This window comes from Zalophus californianus, chromosome 10, assembly GCF_009762305.2.
Source record: "Zalophus californianus isolate mZalCal1 chromosome 10, mZalCal1.pri.v2, whole genome shotgun sequence".
NCBI classification, from domain to species: Eukaryota; Metazoa; Chordata; class Mammalia; order Carnivora; family Otariidae; genus Zalophus; species Zalophus californianus.
Window position 1 is genome coordinate 1,237,319 of NC_045604.1, and position 17,132 is coordinate 1,254,450.

Sequence of the window (17,132 nt, forward strand, 5' to 3'; positions counted from 1 at the left end):
GCAGGCCGTGACCCGGATGAAGCGGAGGGGCGCCTCGGTTCCCGTTACCCCGGCAACGGCCCGCGAGCCCCACCCCCTCCCCCCATCCAGGCCCCAGCCCGACCCGGCTACGGCCGCCGCCGCCCCTGTTTTGTTTCCATGGCGACAGGAGGCGCGGGGCCGGCTCCAAACATAACGCGCTGTGGAAAACATGCGGCTCGGGGGACCCCCCCGCGGCCCCTGCTCTGGGCCGAGCCCCGCGGGACCCGGGCGCAGCCCAGGCCGCATGCAGGGCTGCGAGAAACCCCAGAGCCGGCCCGGGCGCACAAGACCCGCTTCGCCGGGACCCGCCGCGCCCTCGGGGGTCCGGGACTCCCCGCAGCCAGGGCGCCCAGCCTCCGCGAGGAGGGCCCAGCCGAGAACCCTTCCCCCCTTCGGGACCCGCCTCTGGAGCCGCCGGCGGCCACCCTCCCCAGAAGCCCTCGGCTCCGCCCCGCGCCGCCCCGCCTCGCCTCGGAGCTCGCTTCGGCCCCCGCCTCCGGCGGCCCGAGGGGCGGGGCGGGTGGGGGGGGCCGCGCGGGGCCGGGCGGAAGCGCGAGGGGAGGTGCTTCCGGGACGGAGGGCGGGCAAGATGGCGGCGCCCATGGAGCTGTTCTGCTGGTCGGGGGGCTGGGGGCTACCGTCAGTGGATCTGGACAGCCTGGCCGTGCTGGTGAGGGGTGGCGCCATTGCCCTCTGCTGCGCTCTGGAGGGCTGGGGAGGGAACCGAACTGGCCGATCGTCCGAATTTTGCGAGGGCGCCTCAGCGCGGGAGCACTGGGGGAAACTGAGGCAATCAAAGACTGTGCCTGGCCCATATGGGCTCAGTGCCCTCTGGCTGGCTTAACAGCCTAGGTTTCGTGCAGCCACAGCAAGAGGCCTGGCTGGGGGTTCAGGAAACGGGTCTTAAGTCCTCGCTCATCCACTTACTGGCTATGTGACCTTGGGGCGATCCCTTCTCGTCTCTGAGCGCGGTTTCCTCATCTGGAGGTTTACTGAGCCCGACGATCTCCGGGCTCTCGCGCTTGGCATTCCTGTCGTCTCAGCCTCCCTTGCCTCCTCCTCCTCCTTCTCACTGAGCAGCATTTACTGAGCTTATTTACTGAACCAAAAGGCTTACCGCCAGGCTCTGTGGAAAGAGCTTTGCAGTCAGAAAGACTAGTTCACTTCATTCGTTCACTCGTCCTTCATTTAATAAGCACGTATCAGGCCTCTTCCAAATACCGCACATTGGCCCGCAAAGATGAATAAGACTTAGTTCTCCCCTGCACTTGTTTGCAGAACGGCAGACAGTAATGTGTTCAGATGCTAAGGTTTAAGTAGGAACAGGCCACAGAGACTCCCAGAGAAGGACATGGTCAGTGCTTCCAAGAAAAGGGATATACTGGTTAGGAGGAACCTAGGAGGCTCTGTGTGCGTCAGGTAGACGGCAGGAAAGGGGACAGAGGGGAGGCTTTGAGTGGCAGACCTGCCCACGCTCTCTGAGCCCCGTGTTGCCCATTGTGAAATGGCGACCATAACACCCACCTCTTCTTCTGTGAGGCAGGTACTAAGCGTAGCACAAAAGGAATTAAATAGATGTTATTTCTCTTCCTGATGCCCTCTGGGGGCCTCTCTGCCTTCTGCTTCCTTCCCTGCAGACCTATGCCAGATTTACTGGTGCCCCACTCAAGGTGCACAAGATCACCAACCCCTGGCAGAGCCCTTCAGGTACCCCATGTTCCTGGGGGGTGAGGAAGGGGTGGAGCAGGAGACGGACAGGAATGTGGTGTAAATCCGTACGGATAGGCAGCTAAGGGTCTGGTGGGCGTCCTTTTTTCTCAATGTCAGGAACTCTGCCTGCCCTCCGGACCAGTCATGGAGAGGTCATCTCGGTACCACACAAGATCATCACCCACCTTCGAAAAGAGGTAGGTGGCTCGGGAAGGAGGGTTGCCAGTGAGAGTGGTTCAGTCATTTCAGTGCAACACACCTTTATTGATAAATATCGAGCTAGATGCAGGAGACCCAGAGCTTCAAGGAACACATAGTCCGATGGGAGAGACGCACCCAGAGGTGCTGAGAGCAGTAAAGCACTGGGCGCGAAGCCGGGGCGCTGGGGAGGCATCTGGAGGCACAGTGCCCTTTGCCTGCTGGGCAGGGAGGGAGAGGTGAATGGGCTGATGACACAGGGAACGGACAGGAGGGCAGAAGAGAACATCTGGCTCGGACGAGGCCCTCACAGGTGGCTCCTGTCCTTCTCATGGGACCATGTTGGGCTGGATATGGGGCTTAGGATGGACAAGGCTTCAAGCCAGCGTGGGGAGGTGGAGGCAGTATTACAAGAGGACGAGGGATACCTCGTCTATGCTCTTCCCTCTGTCCTTGACTGTGGGACCTTGGGCAAGTTCCTTCACCTCTGAGAGCTTTATTTTTTATTTATTTTTTTAAAGATTTTATTCATTTGTTGGACAGAGAGAGAGGGAACAGAAGCAGCGGGAGAAGGAGAGGGAGAAGCAGGCTTCCCGCTGAGCAGGGAGCCCGACGTGGGGCTCGATCCCAGGACCCTGAGATCATGACCTGAGCCGAAGGCAGACGCTTAACGACTGAGCCACCCAGGCGCCCCTCTGAGAGCTTTAAGTTCCTTGTTTGTGAAAGGAGGGGGCTTAGGATGTTCCCAATGGCTCCTCTTTCATGGGAACACTTGTCAGAAGTGGGGCCCTCTTCTTCATTTCTGCCTTCCGAAGGGTGAAGGAGCTGGGGAATTCAGTGGGGGCTTGGGAGGCGTGGAGAGAGGGGATCCAGGTAGAATGCAAAGTTCCTGGCAGGGACTGGACCACCGCCCTGATTCCTTATGTGTGAGCACAGCTTTTCCAGTTTCCAGAGTGTTCTCCTAACACAGCCACATTGAGAGAAGATTCTACAGGGGAGAATCTGAGGCTCAGAGAGATTTTTTTTTAAGGATCATGTTCCAGAGGTTATGTGGGGACAAAACTTGCTCAGGATGTGGAGAGGGTTGCTGAGGACCAGACACTGGAGCCTACAAAGGTGTGGCAGGCTGAGAGCTGGGGTACGGTTAGAATGTGTGTGGTGGCGCCCAGGCCATGGAATGAAATAGAAGAAATAGCCCTGGGCATTGAGAGAACGAGCCAGGGGGCCCTGGGCATGAGGAAGGCATCCCCTAGTTCCTGGGGCATGGACTGAGGCCCACACAGCATCTGAGCTCCACTCTGCCAGCCGTGTGGTGCCTGGACTGGGGAAGTTCCTGTTAGAAAGTTGCCGTCAGCAGGCATGCTGCCAGCTTTCTGTGGAGGCTCCGGGAGCTGCTCCTGGTTTGCGGCTGGGCCTGCCTTTCTCCCCCCAGTGGGCGCCCGACCTTGATGGCCAGCAGGCTCCGAGGCCCAGGCTTTCCGCCAACAGCAACAGGCTACTGAACGGGCCCAGGCAAGGGGGCCTCAGCGGGAAAAGCTGCTCTGCCTCTGCTATACTCAGAGGCCATGAGGGTAGCACCAGACAGGATGCCTCCCTCCTTGGGCAATTGCCCTGGAGCCGCCTGGTGTCCACCTCATGGGCATCTCCTCCACAGAAGTACAACGCTGACTATGATCTGTCAGCCCGGCAAGGGGCAGACACCTTGGCCTTCATGTCTCTGCTGGAGGAGAAGCTGCTCCCGGTGCTGGTGAGTGCGCTCAGACCGCCCAACGTTCGTGGCCAGTAAGGGGGGGGGTGGGGGGGTGGGGGGGTCACACACACACACACACACACACACACACACGCACACACACACGGAGGCCAGGGCAGCTACACTGGCTCAGACCTGCTTCATCCTTCCTACTTCCCCAATCCAGATACATACTTTTTGGGTGGACACCAAGAACTATGTGGAAGTGACCCGGAAGTGGTACGCGGAGGCCATGCCCTTTCCCCTGAACTTCTTCCTTCCCGGCCGCATGCAGCGGCAGTTCATGGAGCGGCTGCAGCTGCTGGGCGGAAAGCACGGGCCTGAGAATGAGGAAGAGCTGGAGAAGGAGGTACCTCTGGGGCAGGGGGCTGCTGTAGGAGAGGAGCCCCAAAGACGAGGTCAGGATTGGGGCTGCCCAGGCCGGGAGGTGGCTCTGTTCCTGCAGCCGCGAGCCTGCCTCGTGTCCTCCCTACAGCTGTACCAAGAGGCTCGGGAATGCCTGACCCTGCTCTCCCAGCGCCTGGGCTCTCAGAAGTTCTTCTTTGGAGATGCGTGAGTCTGTCTCCAGGGGAAAGATAGGTAGTTTGGGAGAAGATGGGGTTCATATGTAGCTGCAGGGACTGGGGCGGCTCAGGCGCCAGACGAGAGGTCCTTGGGACAGACACTAGGCCTGATGACAGTGGGGCTGTGTGTGAGGTGGGAGGGCTGCCAGGCACGGGGGGGGGACCTGCAGGGCTGTGGGGTGCTCAATGTGCCCTTTATGCAGCCCCAGGATAGAGTGCCATTCAGGGCCAGGCTGGCGCCGCCTGCGGAGCCCTCCCCATGCCAGGTCCAGAACCGGGTGTCCCCTCCTCCCCTGGGGGCCCTCTGCTGCCAGAGCCCACCCCCCAGGGCCTGCTCTTCCTCCCACTCTTCCCCCACCCCTTCTGCCACAGTCTCTCCTCGTGCCCTCTCTCTCTGCTCCAGCCCCGCCTCCCTGGACGCCTTTGTCTTCGGCTACTTGGCCCTGCTGCTGCAGGCCAAGCTGCCCAGCGGGAAGCTGCAGGCCCACCTGCGGGGGCTGCAGAACCTCTGCGCCTACTGCACACACATCCTCAGCCTCTACTTCCCCTGGGATGGAGGTAAGGGGCAGACGGGGGAAGGGGTGGGCACCAGCCCTGGGGAAAGTGGGCAGGAGTGCAGGAAGCAGCCCCCCACCCCCACCTTCCTTCCTTGTTCCTCAGCTGAGGTGCCACCCCCACGCCAGACGCCAGTGGGCCCGGAGACTGAGGAGGAACCGTACCGGCGCCGGAACCAGATCCTCTCCGTGCTGGCGGGCCTGGCAGCCATGGTGGGCTACGCCTTGCTCAGTGGCATTGTCTCTATCCAACGGGCAACGCCTGCTCGGGCCCCGGGTACGCGGTCCCTGAGCATGGCTGAGGAGGATGAAGAGGAGTGACTTGTCCTCACGCCCCCGGGACTGATTTTTCTACTGTCGTACATTCCAGAGGCCCCCGTGTTTCCCCATTGCCAGTACGGCTGGAAGTGGGGTGCCATTCCCGTAATAAACCTGTCCACGCTGACTGGAATCAGACACTCTCTTCCTTAAGGGGCCACCATCCTTCCTGGCCGCTGTGCGGGGGGCCGTGTGGGGCCCAGCCTCCCTCATGTCCTCCTTTCCTCGGCCGCCCCCCACCCCCAGCTTGTGTTTGTCCAGACAGTGAGCTCACCCTGGGCCCCAGCCCAGTTTCCACGGAGCCGGCACACAGCACGGGGGTGGGGCCGCTGGGGCTGCCCTGTCCTCTCCCGAGGGGCCTCCAGCCCCCGGCACCAGCCAGGGGGAGAGTGAGTCACCCGAACCACTGCTCCCGGGCTTACGTCACCTATGCTCACCCCGGCCCTCCTAGAGCCTCCTCAGCCACACACAGCATGTGAGCCGACTCTGTCCCTTTAATGCCCACGCCGAGCCCAGGCCGTCATTGGCGGCGCCACAGGTAGGTGTGGATGGAGTAGCCCGGGGACAGCGTCTCCACGAAGCCCACGCCAGGGTCCTCGATGGTGAGAGGCACGTCCTTGGGGGAGCTGGCGAAGGGGCGGGGGGGACGAGAAGCTGAGCACTCAGCCTGCCGAGGCTGCCGTCTGGCCCCCACTCTCCAGCGCCCCCCAACCCCTGGCCCTGCCGCTCTCACCGGTTCAGCACCACCACGACCGCAGAGCCGTCGGGACGTGTCAGGGCCACGGCGTCCAAGCCGCTCTTCGTGCTGGCCAGCAGCCCCACTCTCTGGGAGCCCTCCGGAATGAACTTGCTGAGGTGGGAGCACACGTGCTCAGGCCGGGGCCCGCTCGCTTCTCGCTCATCTGACAAGTCACTCCCCCTGCCCACCCCCAGAGCCCCAGCCAAAGCTGCGCCCTCACTTCCCATCCCCATCATCCGCTGACGCCACCTGCTCACTTCCTGCCCGGGGGGGGGGGGGGGGGACCACGGTGCCTTCCCCCAGTGCCCACCCCCATGGGGGGTGCTGTGGGCCCGTGCAGGAGATGCCAGGCGGCCCACCCCCCACTCACCTGAAGTGGCCGAGGTGATAGAACATGGGCTGTTTGTAAAACGTGTCTTTGGTGATGTCGACAATGATGGGGCTGTCCACAAAGTTGCGCACCCAGTTGGGCCCCCCTTCCAGGTTCAGGGCGAGGTTCCAGTCGGTCCAGCCGGCCACATGGTAGAGGAGGTTCTGGGGTGGGAGCAGGGCAGAAACAAAGGCTCCACACGGGGTCCCCAGACAATGTCGTTAAGGGTTGTGTGAGGAAGACAGGTGACGGGGTGCCCCGCCCTGCGATGGGTGCTCTACACCCTCGGTACTCAGTTGGGGGGGGTGAGGACGGAGGCATCAGAAGAGAAGCTGAGAAACTGAGGCAGATGGGGCGTGCCCATCCAGGAGGGAAGGCGTGATAGGGAATCACGAGATCCCAAAATTTGCCCCAAAGAGCAAGTCGGCAAGGGACGGTTGATGAAGAGGCCTTCCCTTGGTGAGACCAGGAGGGGCTGCGGTGGTGCTTGGCGGGGGGCCCGGGGCCTCACCGTGATGACGCTGTGGCTGTATTGCACCCCTCGGTCCCAGGAGCCTAGGCGCACACTCTGCTCCCAGAACTTGGAGCCCACACAGGCTTCGGAGGCAAAGAGCATGGTGTTGGGGAACAGGCGGTGTGTCTCCCCCAGGGTGGCTTTGGCTGGAGCCAGAAAGTCCAGGTACCAGTGTACAGCAATGCCATGGACGTACTTAGCTGCATCCGGGTCCGCCAGCACCTTTACCGGGAAGGGCAAAGAGGGGACAGGGGCCACTGAACCTGGGCCCTGCATGGAAGGTTCTGGAAGTAGCACCGGGACCTGAGGTGCCTGCAGGCAACTAGAGGGGCTCCAGGTGACAACCCTGGGGACCCTTGGGGCCCTGGAGAGCCAGAGGTCAGCACCCCAGGGGAGCCACCTGGGCACCTGGCTCCAGGCCAGGGAATTCTAGGAACCCAGAGTTGGGGCAGGGAAGACACTCTGGGCGCTAGCCACTTGGATGCTCGGTTTGGGGGTCACCGGGATACTCCTGGAGGCCCTGGGCCTTACCACCTGGGCCCAGTGAGGCAGCAGCAAGCGTTGGTCATCCAGGATGAGCAGACGGATGTCGCGGTGCGTGCTGTTGGCAAGGGCAGGACCCAGGTCCCGGGCGATGAAGTCTCGCTGGTGTTCGGGGGTGAAGCCCAGGCATTGGAAGGGGTACCCACTGAGCAGCCCTGCAGAGGGCTCGTTCTCCGCCGTCACTGCCCAGAACCGTAACTTGTGCTCTGCATAGGCATCCAGGAACCTGGCAGGGCAAAGGGTGTAAGTGAGCCCAGCCAAGAAAGGGGACCAAGACCCTGGGAAACAGGAGGCCCATCAAGGGGGGAGAAACGGACAGGCCAAGTCTGAAAGGCCCAGAAGGTAGAAAGGTGGTCTGAGGAGTCCAATCTGGGGGTGACCCAGGTCCAGGGGTGGGGCAGAGACGAGGGTGTCCAAGAGGGGAGCTGGTCCAGACCCCATGGCCTTGCAGCTCCCTTACTTCACAAAGTATCTGGCCCAGGTCTGGTGGTAGAGATCCCCGGGCCGACCCTTGAGTGACCCCTTCCCATTCACGGCCCCGTTGGTCTTCATCCACGTGGGTGACGTCCAGGGACTGGCGAACAGTGACACGGGGCGCCGGGCCAGCTTCAGGGCTTGGTGAATCAGGGGTATCTGGAGACAGTGGAGGTGAGGAGAGAGATACCCAGAGCTGGAATATGGACAGACTGGCCCGACCAGTGCATCAGGCCTAGCCATCAGCCCCCGCCCTGCCCCCGCCCTGCCCCCGCCCGCCCCAGAACACAACAGAGCCGGGGGCAGGCTCTGCACCTCTCCGCAGACTGCTCTGGCCTGAGGCTTGTTGCCCAGCAGGCATCGACTCTGCCAGGCCGAGTGCCCACCTTGAGCTTGACGTCCTCCTCAGGGAGGCTGAAGCCATGTAGCTGGAAGTCGTCAGGAGTGTCATCATACGTGTAGGTGCGGATGGAGAAGTCACAGCTGGCCATGGGGACCCGGATGATGTTGTACTCGATTCCTGCAGGAAGGCAAGGCCAAGACAGAGGGTCTGGGTCAGCAGGAGAGTATGGGACCTGGCCTACCCCCTGCCAGTCCTAAATGATGTCCGAGGCAGGCCAAAGGGAGCCTGGGCTCCTGGGCTGGGGCCTGTAGAGCCAGGCCTCTGAGCCTCAGCATCCCTACGCACTCAGTGAGAGGTAGGTGGGACACTCTTACTTCACTGGGCACTGAGAGAGGACCCAAATGTCAGGGATGCGTGGAAGTCATGGTCAACGGAAAGGCCAGGGTGCCAGTCACACTGTCACCTTGTCCCCCTTCTCCTCACCTTCTTCAGAGAAATAGGACTTGAGTAGCAAATCCCGGGTAGGGGGTGACAGGGCGAGGATGTTGAGAGCAGCTGCATCTGTCATGGCCCCTCCAAAGCCCTTCACTTTCTGGAACGTCTGGCCTGGCCGCAGGGTCAGCAGCAGCCCTGAGAACACGCACAGGGAACGAAGGGTCTCAGTGAGCAGGGAAGGAAGTCGTGGTGGTCACTGGCGTGACAGCTCCGGGGGGGACTCCAGCCTGCCCTGGGGGCGGGGAAGCCGTGGTCACCTGTGCCCGTGCGGTTGGCCCGGATGGTCCCCAGGCTCTGCTCCATTCGGCGCCCGCTGCGCGTGCTCTCGTACCGGCTGAAGGTGCCGGGAGCAGGCAGGGTCAGGGGCTCGAGAGAGTCACAGTACGTGGCATTGCAGACACAGACCACTGAGCTGTAGCCAAAGCTTTTAGGGCTGCAGGGCCGGACACCTGGGAGGGAAGGGGCACAAGCAGAGGCTAGGGCGACGGGACGAGGACGGAGAAGGGGCACGCTGGTCGGAAGGACACACTGAACACGGATTTCAAAACTCCTCTCGCTGTGCTCCCGCCCGAGCTTGGTCTCAGTCGCTCAGAAGGGTTTACTCCACACCCACTGGTGCTCCTGTATGCCGGACGGGGACCAAGGACCATCAGGCCGAGGGAGGCGGGGGGCTCCCTCCCCTCTCCGTGACTCGCTCACCTGATGCCCACGATATTGCCTGAAGCAGAAGAAATCCCGTGAGGCTAGCAGCCATGATGCCTACCCTGCCCAGGGGCCGGGGACATTCCTGAGAACAGAATGACGACTGGCTAGAAGGCAAGCCCCTCTCCACGCCTCAGCCGCTGTCCTGTGGGCTGGGTGCCCAGAGCCTAGTCTCCCACCCTCCTTTAACAGGGACAGAACAAGGCCCACAGACACCTGGGTGCTGCCCACCCCAACCAGGACCCTTCTCCTCCCTTCTTCCCACCGCCTCTCCCTCCCCCGCTCCATCGGCCCCTCCGTCGAAGAGCCATGATGGCCTGGGCTGGAGGAGACTGTCATTCATTGAATTCCAGGGTCCGGATGGCCAGGATTCCAGAAGCAGCGTGACCGGACCGACGGGGAGCCTGGGCCCACTCACCTCTCTGGGAGAACTTGAAAGCTCCATCACCAGGTGAGGGGACTGCAGGGTTCAAGCCTCGGAAGAGGATAGAGGATCCACTAAATCAAAGCAGGGATGCAGGTGCCGGCGGCAGCTTTAGACACGGAATGAGCCCTGCAGGTTTAATTCCGGCCGAAGAAGTGAGTGGGTCATGTGACGACTATGGGCGAGTCACATGATACAGGAAGTGAGGCAACTGCAACCATACTTGTAAAGGGCGGCTCGCTTCCTCCTGGCTGTTGGCGATTATTCATCCTGTGAAACTCTGGAAGGCTTGTGTGGATGACAACTGTAGGAAGAATCTAGATCAAAGATCTGAGTGGACGGTTGGGTCGAGGCTCCTGAATCCCAGAGGATGGGAGCCACAGCAGGCACACTGCTTTTTTGAGAAATAAATTTTAAAGTTATACCTAACAAAGATGGGGCGCCTGGCTGGCTCCGTCGGCAGAGTGTGCAACTCTTGATCTCGGGGTCGTGAGTTCAAGCTCCATGTTGGGCACGGAGCTTACTTAAAAAATAAATTAAAGGGGCGCCTGGGTGGCTCAGTTGGTTAAGCGACCGCCTTTGGCTCAGGTCATGATCCTGGAGTCCCGGGATCGAGTCCCGCATCGGGCTCCCTGCTCAGTGGGAAGTCAGCTTCTCCCTCTGACCCTCCCCCATCTCATGCTCTCTCTCTCTCTCTATCTATCTCATTCTCTCTCTCAAATAAATAAATAATGGCAGATGGCTAAGGTACAGTTTGCCCTCCAGAAGCTCTAGAGGCAGGGAAGTTGGACGCGTACACGGATAGTTACAGGTAAAGATGAGCTAACAGGTGTTCATGGTGGGAGTGACCCAGGAAGGCTTCACGGAGGAGAAGGGGTGGAAGAGCAGGGAGGAAGGGCCCTGGGCAGAGGGCCTGCACAGCTGGACGGAGGGAGTCATCAACATCGTGCCTCTTGGGACATGTTTTGTCATCAGATGAGGACTGTCATAACTGGTCTTCGTTTCCCAAAGAACAAGGAGGTTGTGAGTTTCAGAAACTGGAAAGTGTACACAGCTGTATCCTCAGTGGATGTGAGAAGGGGGCTGTCCATGATGATGGCTCCTGGACCACAGCACCTACGATTTAGCAGGAGGGACACACACAGCTAGGACCTGACCAGCTGTAGCTCTTGGCGCCAACTGTTCGTCTATAAAATGGAGACAATACCACCCCACCCCACCCCCAGGGTCACTCCTGGATCAGTAAGATAAATACAGTGCCTGGAGCCTAGTAGGTGCTCAGGAACCACTTCTTTGTGGTGTCTTTTCGGTTTAATTACTTCAGTGAAGACTTTCCAGACACAGTCCAGGCAAAATTGATTCTTTCTTCTAGGTTCCTAGAACACCGAGCCTCGTCTCAGGGAGACAAGCCGGGTCTGAGTCCCAGCTCTGCCACGTACTGGGTGTTTGACCTTCAATCAACGTCTTCATCACGCTAAGCCATATTCGTTGCACTCCTGATGTGCCGACCCCTGCAATTTCCCCAAATGTGGGAAACTCGACTGCATAATTTGTGGTAGCGGGGGACGGCGCTAAAGTGGTTCAAGAGAAACGGTCATGATCTTCTTGCGGCAGAGAGCCTTCCAGTGGTTTTTCCCAACACGCTTTCAGTCTTGTTTGGGAGTAGTTTCGCACGCCCCCCAAAGAAGCAGTGAGTCTTTGCGTGTGGAGAACCCGGCTCGTAGTCCTTCTCTGACCTACTTTCCCGGCCGGGAGGACATCGACCCAGCTCCCTCTCTCAGGGCAGAAGGTGCATTGGCTTCGGCCCAGAGGAGGATGAGTCGAGTCCGTGAGGGTTTCTAGAGTCTATTTAGAAGCAGCACGGGCGGAGGGACAGGTGCCCGGGACAGGGTCTGGGCATCTGAGCCCCTCCCCACAAGGCTGTGGGAAAAAAAAAAAGGGGGGAGTGGCAACTCAACCTCACAGAATTGTTGAGAGCTCTAGGCGTGATAATGTGTGTCTAGTACACTGGTTGGCACCAAATATTGCAACAGGTGAGGTCTGTGTTTAATTCCGTGAAGGCATGTCTTACTCAGTCTGTGCAGATGGCCAAGCACAGAGTGGGCAGGTGCCAAAGTCTTGAACTGAACTGAATCCTCATCAGCAGGTCAGCACCTGCCCCACTCAGCTTCCTGCTTCTCGGGGAAGTGCTGCTCCTACAGAGGCCTTGCTCTCGGGGCGGGGCGGTGGGGGGCGGGCATCGACACCCGACACCTTAGGGCCCTCCGGTTCATCCATTCCACAGCATGGGTTGAGTGCGGACTGCATCTGGCCCTGCCCGCCGGCTCGCTCGTAGCCACAGAGCCCCCGGGCCCTGTCCTGTGTCACTCGGCAGGCGGCGCAGAGCTTGTAAGTCTGCTGTTTCCTTGTCTTACCCTTCAGTTTGAAGGTAAACGTTCTCCGGCATGGGGGCGGCCGGCCAGCCCAGTCCCTGGAGAATGTGAGTCTTGATCTCAGGGTTGTGGGTTTGAGCCCCATGCTGAGTGTAGATTGCTTAAAAAAATAAAAGTCTTAAAAAATTATTTTTCCAGCACAGACACCATCTCATCTTTCAGATTTCTCTCACAATGTGATTTGCTCTTGAGGCTTTTATATTTTATTTTTTAAATAAAGTTGGAGGGGGCACCTGGGTGGCTCAGTTGGTTAAACAACTGCCTTCGGCTCAGGTCATGATCCTGGAGTCCCGGGATCGAGTCCTGCATTGGGCTCCCTGCTGAGCAGGGAGTCAGCTTCTCCCTCTGACCCTCTTCCCTCTCGTGCTCTCTGTCTCTCATTCTCTCTCTCTAAAATAAATAAATAAAATATTTTAAAAATAAATAAATAAATAAAGTTGGAGGGATGCCTAGCTGGCTCAGTCTGTATAGTGTGTGACCCTTGATCTCGGGGTCGTGGGTTCAAGCCCCATGATGGGTGTAGAGATTACTTAAAAAAAATAAATAAATAAAATTAATTAATGAACAAATAAATCAAATTGGTTATAATAAGAGCTAATATTTATGGAGTGCTTATTCTATGCTACTTTATGTTCGCTGTCTCATTTTGTTCTCACAAGGCAGATACTACAATTTTCCCCATCTTATTTATTTAGTTTTTGGATTTTATTTACTTATTTATTTTAGAGACAGAGAGAGAGAAGGGGAGTTGGGACAACAAGCAGACTCCATGTTGAGCCCGGAGCCTGATGTGGGGCTTGACCCCAGGACCCTGAAATCACGACCTGAGCCGAAATCCCAAGTCAGACACTTAATGGACTGAGCCACCCAGGCGCCCCTGTTTTCCCCATTTTAAAGATGAGGAACCTAAGACTCTGAAAGGTAATTAAATTGCCCAAAGTCCAGTGGCCATTCCGTGGTAGACACTGGATTCATATCCAGAATCCCACGACACACACCACGTATTTCCTGAGCACCTCTCGTGTGCCAGACGCTATGCTAGGTGCTGGTTATTTTCAAAAGCTGTGGTGCTCGCACTGCTTTAAGTCGTCCCTTGTGTTCACGGCGTGTTCTTCTCACCCAAGTTGAAGCCCGTGTTGGCTGCTAATGCTGGCTACGTGGTAGCATCTCTGGATCCTTTTCTCCAAAGGCAGGGCTTAAGGCCTGCAGCTTCCCAGTGAACCCACCTCGACAATTCCCCGGGGGGCAAGGATGACTGACTCTCAGCTGGAAGGGGCAGCTCAGCTCTGCTCTCCATCCCGGGAGGTCTCAGCCCAAAAGCCAGAGCACTCCTCTCCATAACAAGTATTTCCTAACACTCGTTCCTGTGCTGAAAGGAATGTAAAGATAAGAGGACTTATTTAAAGGGCGCCTGGGTGGCTCAGTCGTTAAGCGTCTGCCTTCATCTCAGGTTATGATCCCAGCGTCCTGGGATCGAGCCCCGCATCGAGCCCCGCATCGAGCCCCGCATCGAGCCCCGCATCGAGCCCCGCATCGAGCCCCGCATCGAGGCCCTCATTGGGCTCCCTGCTTGGCGGGGAGTCTGCTTCTCCCTCTGCCTGCAGCTTCCCCTGCTTGCATTCTCTCTCTTTCTGAAATAAGTAAATAAAATCTTAAAAAAAAGAGGACTCACTTATATACATACTTTAAAAGAATCAATACAGTTACCTTAATTGGAATAAAAAGAAAGAATAATGGGACAAATTTTTATTATAAAATATGTTTTCTTTTTTCTTTTAAAAATTTTATTTATTTATTTGAGAGAGAGAGAATGAGAGATAGAGAGCACGAGAGGGAAGAGGGTCAGAGGGAGAAGCGGATTCCCCGCTGAGCAGGGAGCCCGATGCGGGACTCGATCCCGGGACTCCAGGATCATGACCTGAGCCGAAGGCAATCGCCCAACCAACTGAGCCACCCAGGCGCCCCATAAAATATGTTTTCAATAAGTAAATGTTTACACCCTGTCATCTAGAAGACATAATGTAGTCAGATCTTGTACTAACCTAAATGGAATAAATTGGGATTTAATAGAAGCAAAAACAGACCATGAATTAATAAATAATTTATGTAATATATGTCATTTTCACAATATGTAATTATCATTGTGCTACAAAAATATAAAATATATGATAAATCAAAATGTTTAAGGTGGCGCCTGGCTGGCTCAGTTGGTGGAGCGTGCAACTCTCGATGTCGGGGCTGTAAGTTTGGACCCCACGTTGGGTGCCGAGATTACTTAAAAATAAAATGTTAAAAAAAAAAAAAAGAAGGGGATGCCTGGGGTGGCTCAGTGGTTAAGCATCTGCCTTCGGCTCAGGTCATGGTCCCAGGGTCCTGGGATCGAGCCCCGCATCGAGCCCCGCATCGAGCCCCGCATCGAGCCCCGCATCGGGGTCCCTGCTCAGTCTGCAATCTGCTCCTCCCCCTGCTTGTGCTCTCTTCTCTCTCTGTCAGATACAAAGATTTTATTTATTTATTTGACAGAGAGAGACACAGCGAGAGCAAGAACACAAGCAGGGGGAGTGGGAGAGGGAGAAGCAGGCTTCTTGTGGAGCAGGGAGCCCGATGTGGAGCTCGATCCCAGGACCCTGGGACCACGACCTGAGCCGAAGGCAGATGCTTAACGACTGAGGCACCCAGGCGCCCCAAATAAAATCTTAAAAAAAAAGGAGGAACTTTTATAGTATGCAAATTACAGCTCAGTTAGGCTAGTAAGAAGTGTATTGCGTTTTTGTAGTTGGTTCCTTGCTTTTGCAAGGACCGCACTAGTACACGGAAACTCTTTTCAACCACAGGTTTACACAGCTGGAGGTGCTCTAAATCACTGAGAACACAGATACAATAATTTCAGGATGACGGACTGTCTTTACGCTTCCTTCTCCATAATGATCTTCTCCTAAATTATTGGGCTTTCCCCTCCAAAAAAACAAAACAAAACAAAAAAACTTCATGTAAAACTTCCCTTTATTGGGGCGCCTGGGTGGCTCAGCCGTTAGGCGTCTGCCTTCGGCTCAGGTCCTGGTCGAGCCCCGCATCGGGCTCCCTGCTCCGCGGGAAGCCTGCTTCTCCCTCTCCCACTCCCCCTGCTTGTGTTCCCTCTCTCGCTGTGTCTCTGTCAAATAAATAAATAAAATCTTAAAACACACACACACACACACACACACACACACACACACAAAACCCTTCCCTTTATTATTATATGATAAAGTCCTGCTTAAATTTAAAGGCTTAAGTTTGATTTTTACTTTGAATGTGTTGTTGAGCAGAACATTTCAAAGTCAAGCGGAATGAGAGACGGTTTTTCCTCGTGCGGGACAGTAACGCGCCTCTCCTGCCAGCGCGCCTCCAAGTCCTCAGACTGCCTCCTGATGGTGGTCCCCACGAAAGACATCAGTTTTCAGAACGGCCCCTAGGGGGCGGCTGAGGACCAGTGCCCTAGGGCGGCCCGCCGGCGGCGGCCGCGAGGGGCGCCCGAGGTGCACAGATGCACTCCTCCGTCCTCTTTGCACAGCACTTTTAAGAGACTCCGCCGAACTCCAGCGAGGGCAGCTGGGAACGAAATAGAAGCCGAAGTACAAAAATAGTTGGTGCCCCGGCGCGGCAGCTCTGATCCCACGTCGCGCGGCCTGTGCGGGGCGGCGGGCTTGGCTCGCATGCAAGCTCCAGCGCTGGAGATGCCAGGCAGCATGCCGTAGGCTCCTTGCCCTTGAGGCCTCAGACCAGCTCCCCAGGGAGGGGACCCCTTCACAGCCCCAGGCCACCAGCACCGTCAAGCCCGAGGGGCACTTTCTCATTCTTGCACCGCAGAGCAGGAGCTCAGAAAGTTCCTTCTAGATGAAGGAATGGTCAAACCTTACCAGTCAGCTCTGGCTTCTGATCTGAAGACACACCACGCCTTCTGATCACTGACAACAAAAATCACCTCTCTCTGCAGCGAGACCCGTTCTGCCCCTACTCACTAGGATGTGGTTTCATCCTTGGATTCATCTGATTAACCAGCCCCTTTGCCACCAGGCTTCTTGAGATATAACTGACACACCACCATGTGTGAGTTCAGGGTGACTGTGGGATGCTTTGATACATGTATATACTGCAAAATGATTACAATAAAGTCAGTTTGATTAACCAACTCTTCAACAATACCTACAGCATTCTCAGTAAGGCCCAGGGCAATCTCAAGTACCTGTGCCTTCTGGGCTATCCAAAAGTTCTCTCAGAACAACAGCCAATCTTTCCTTATGAATGCAACCCCTTCCTCCCAGAACCCGGGGCTCATCCTTGACTCTCTCCTCTCCCTCTGTACCCTTATCCCCATTATTTCTTCTCTAAACTACTGAAACATCTCTCTCTTGGTCTCCTAACCTCCCATTTTCTCTTCCAATCCGTTCCCCCAAAACTGGATGTTCTAACTGAAATACAAACTCTGAAGCATCCACTCTCTCTCTCCTAGGATCCTTCAGTGGCTCCACACTGCCCTTAAGGTTATGGAACCTGGCCGCTTGTCCCACCTTCATTTCTCACCTGTCCATTTGCACCTTATGCTCCAACCACGTTCCTCCAACAGGCTATATTTCATCCCACCTCTATTCTCCCTTTGGCCATGAGTATTTTCTTCTTCTCCTCTCCTGGAAAAAAGAAAAAAGAAAAACTACTCCTTTTCATCACTGAGGCCTGAAACTTCATGTTAGTGCCATCAGAATCATCTTCCTGACACCTCTGACTGGGTTAGGCATCCTTGCTCTGTGCTCCGCAATTCACCCACCCAACAAATAATGATGGGACATCTGCTATGTGCCACTAGGTCCTGGGGATACAGCAATGAATAGGATTATAAAGTCTCTGGCCCTGGGGAGCTTATATTCGAGCGGGGATGGAAGACAGACAAAAAACAGATAATTTCAGGCGGCCATGAGAATTACGAAGCACAATAAAGGGTAGAGCGT

At 56.8% G+C, this 17,132-nt stretch overlaps 2 protein-coding genes across 4 annotated transcripts; one reads left to right on the plus strand and one right to left on the minus strand.

The window, feature by feature from the left end:
• The first annotated feature begins 105 nt into the window (after positions 1-105).
• MTX1 (metaxin 1) lies at positions 106-5,241 on the plus strand. Its single transcript, XM_027611629.2, has 8 exons — positions 106-691; positions 1,659-1,728; positions 1,849-1,928; positions 3,584-3,676; positions 3,846-4,028; positions 4,155-4,231; positions 4,646-4,800; positions 4,903-5,241. The coding sequence occupies exons 1-8, from the start codon at positions 191-193 to the stop codon at positions 5,115-5,117; spliced, it is 1,374 nt and encodes a 457-aa protein (XP_027467430.1). The 5' UTR covers positions 106-190; the 3' UTR covers positions 5,118-5,241.
• Positions 5,114-16,778, minus strand: GBA (glucosylceramidase beta). 3 transcript variants are annotated; one of them, XM_027611628.2, is made up of 12 exons: positions 16,711-16,778; positions 9,713-10,022; positions 9,292-9,310; positions 8,850-9,041; positions 8,581-8,727; positions 8,141-8,274; positions 7,741-7,913; positions 7,269-7,506; positions 6,735-6,959; positions 6,224-6,387; positions 5,848-5,964; positions 5,114-5,740 (listed from the first exon to the last, which is right to left on the minus strand). In XM_027611628.2, exons 2-12 carry the CDS (start codon positions 9,737-9,739, stop codon positions 5,635-5,637), a joined length of 1,542 nt encoding a protein of 513 aa, XP_027467429.1. In that variant the 5' UTR covers positions 9,740-10,022; positions 16,711-16,778; the 3' UTR covers positions 5,114-5,634. The 3 variants fall into 3 exon arrangements, with proteins under 3 accessions (XP_027467429.1, XP_027467427.1, XP_027467428.1); XM_027611626.2 differs by having other exon boundaries at positions 9,292-9,379; positions 16,711-16,777; XM_027611627.2 differs by lacking the exon at positions 16,711-16,778 and having other exon boundaries at positions 9,292-9,379; positions 9,713-10,030.
• Between the last annotated feature and the right edge of the window lie 354 nt (positions 16,779-17,132).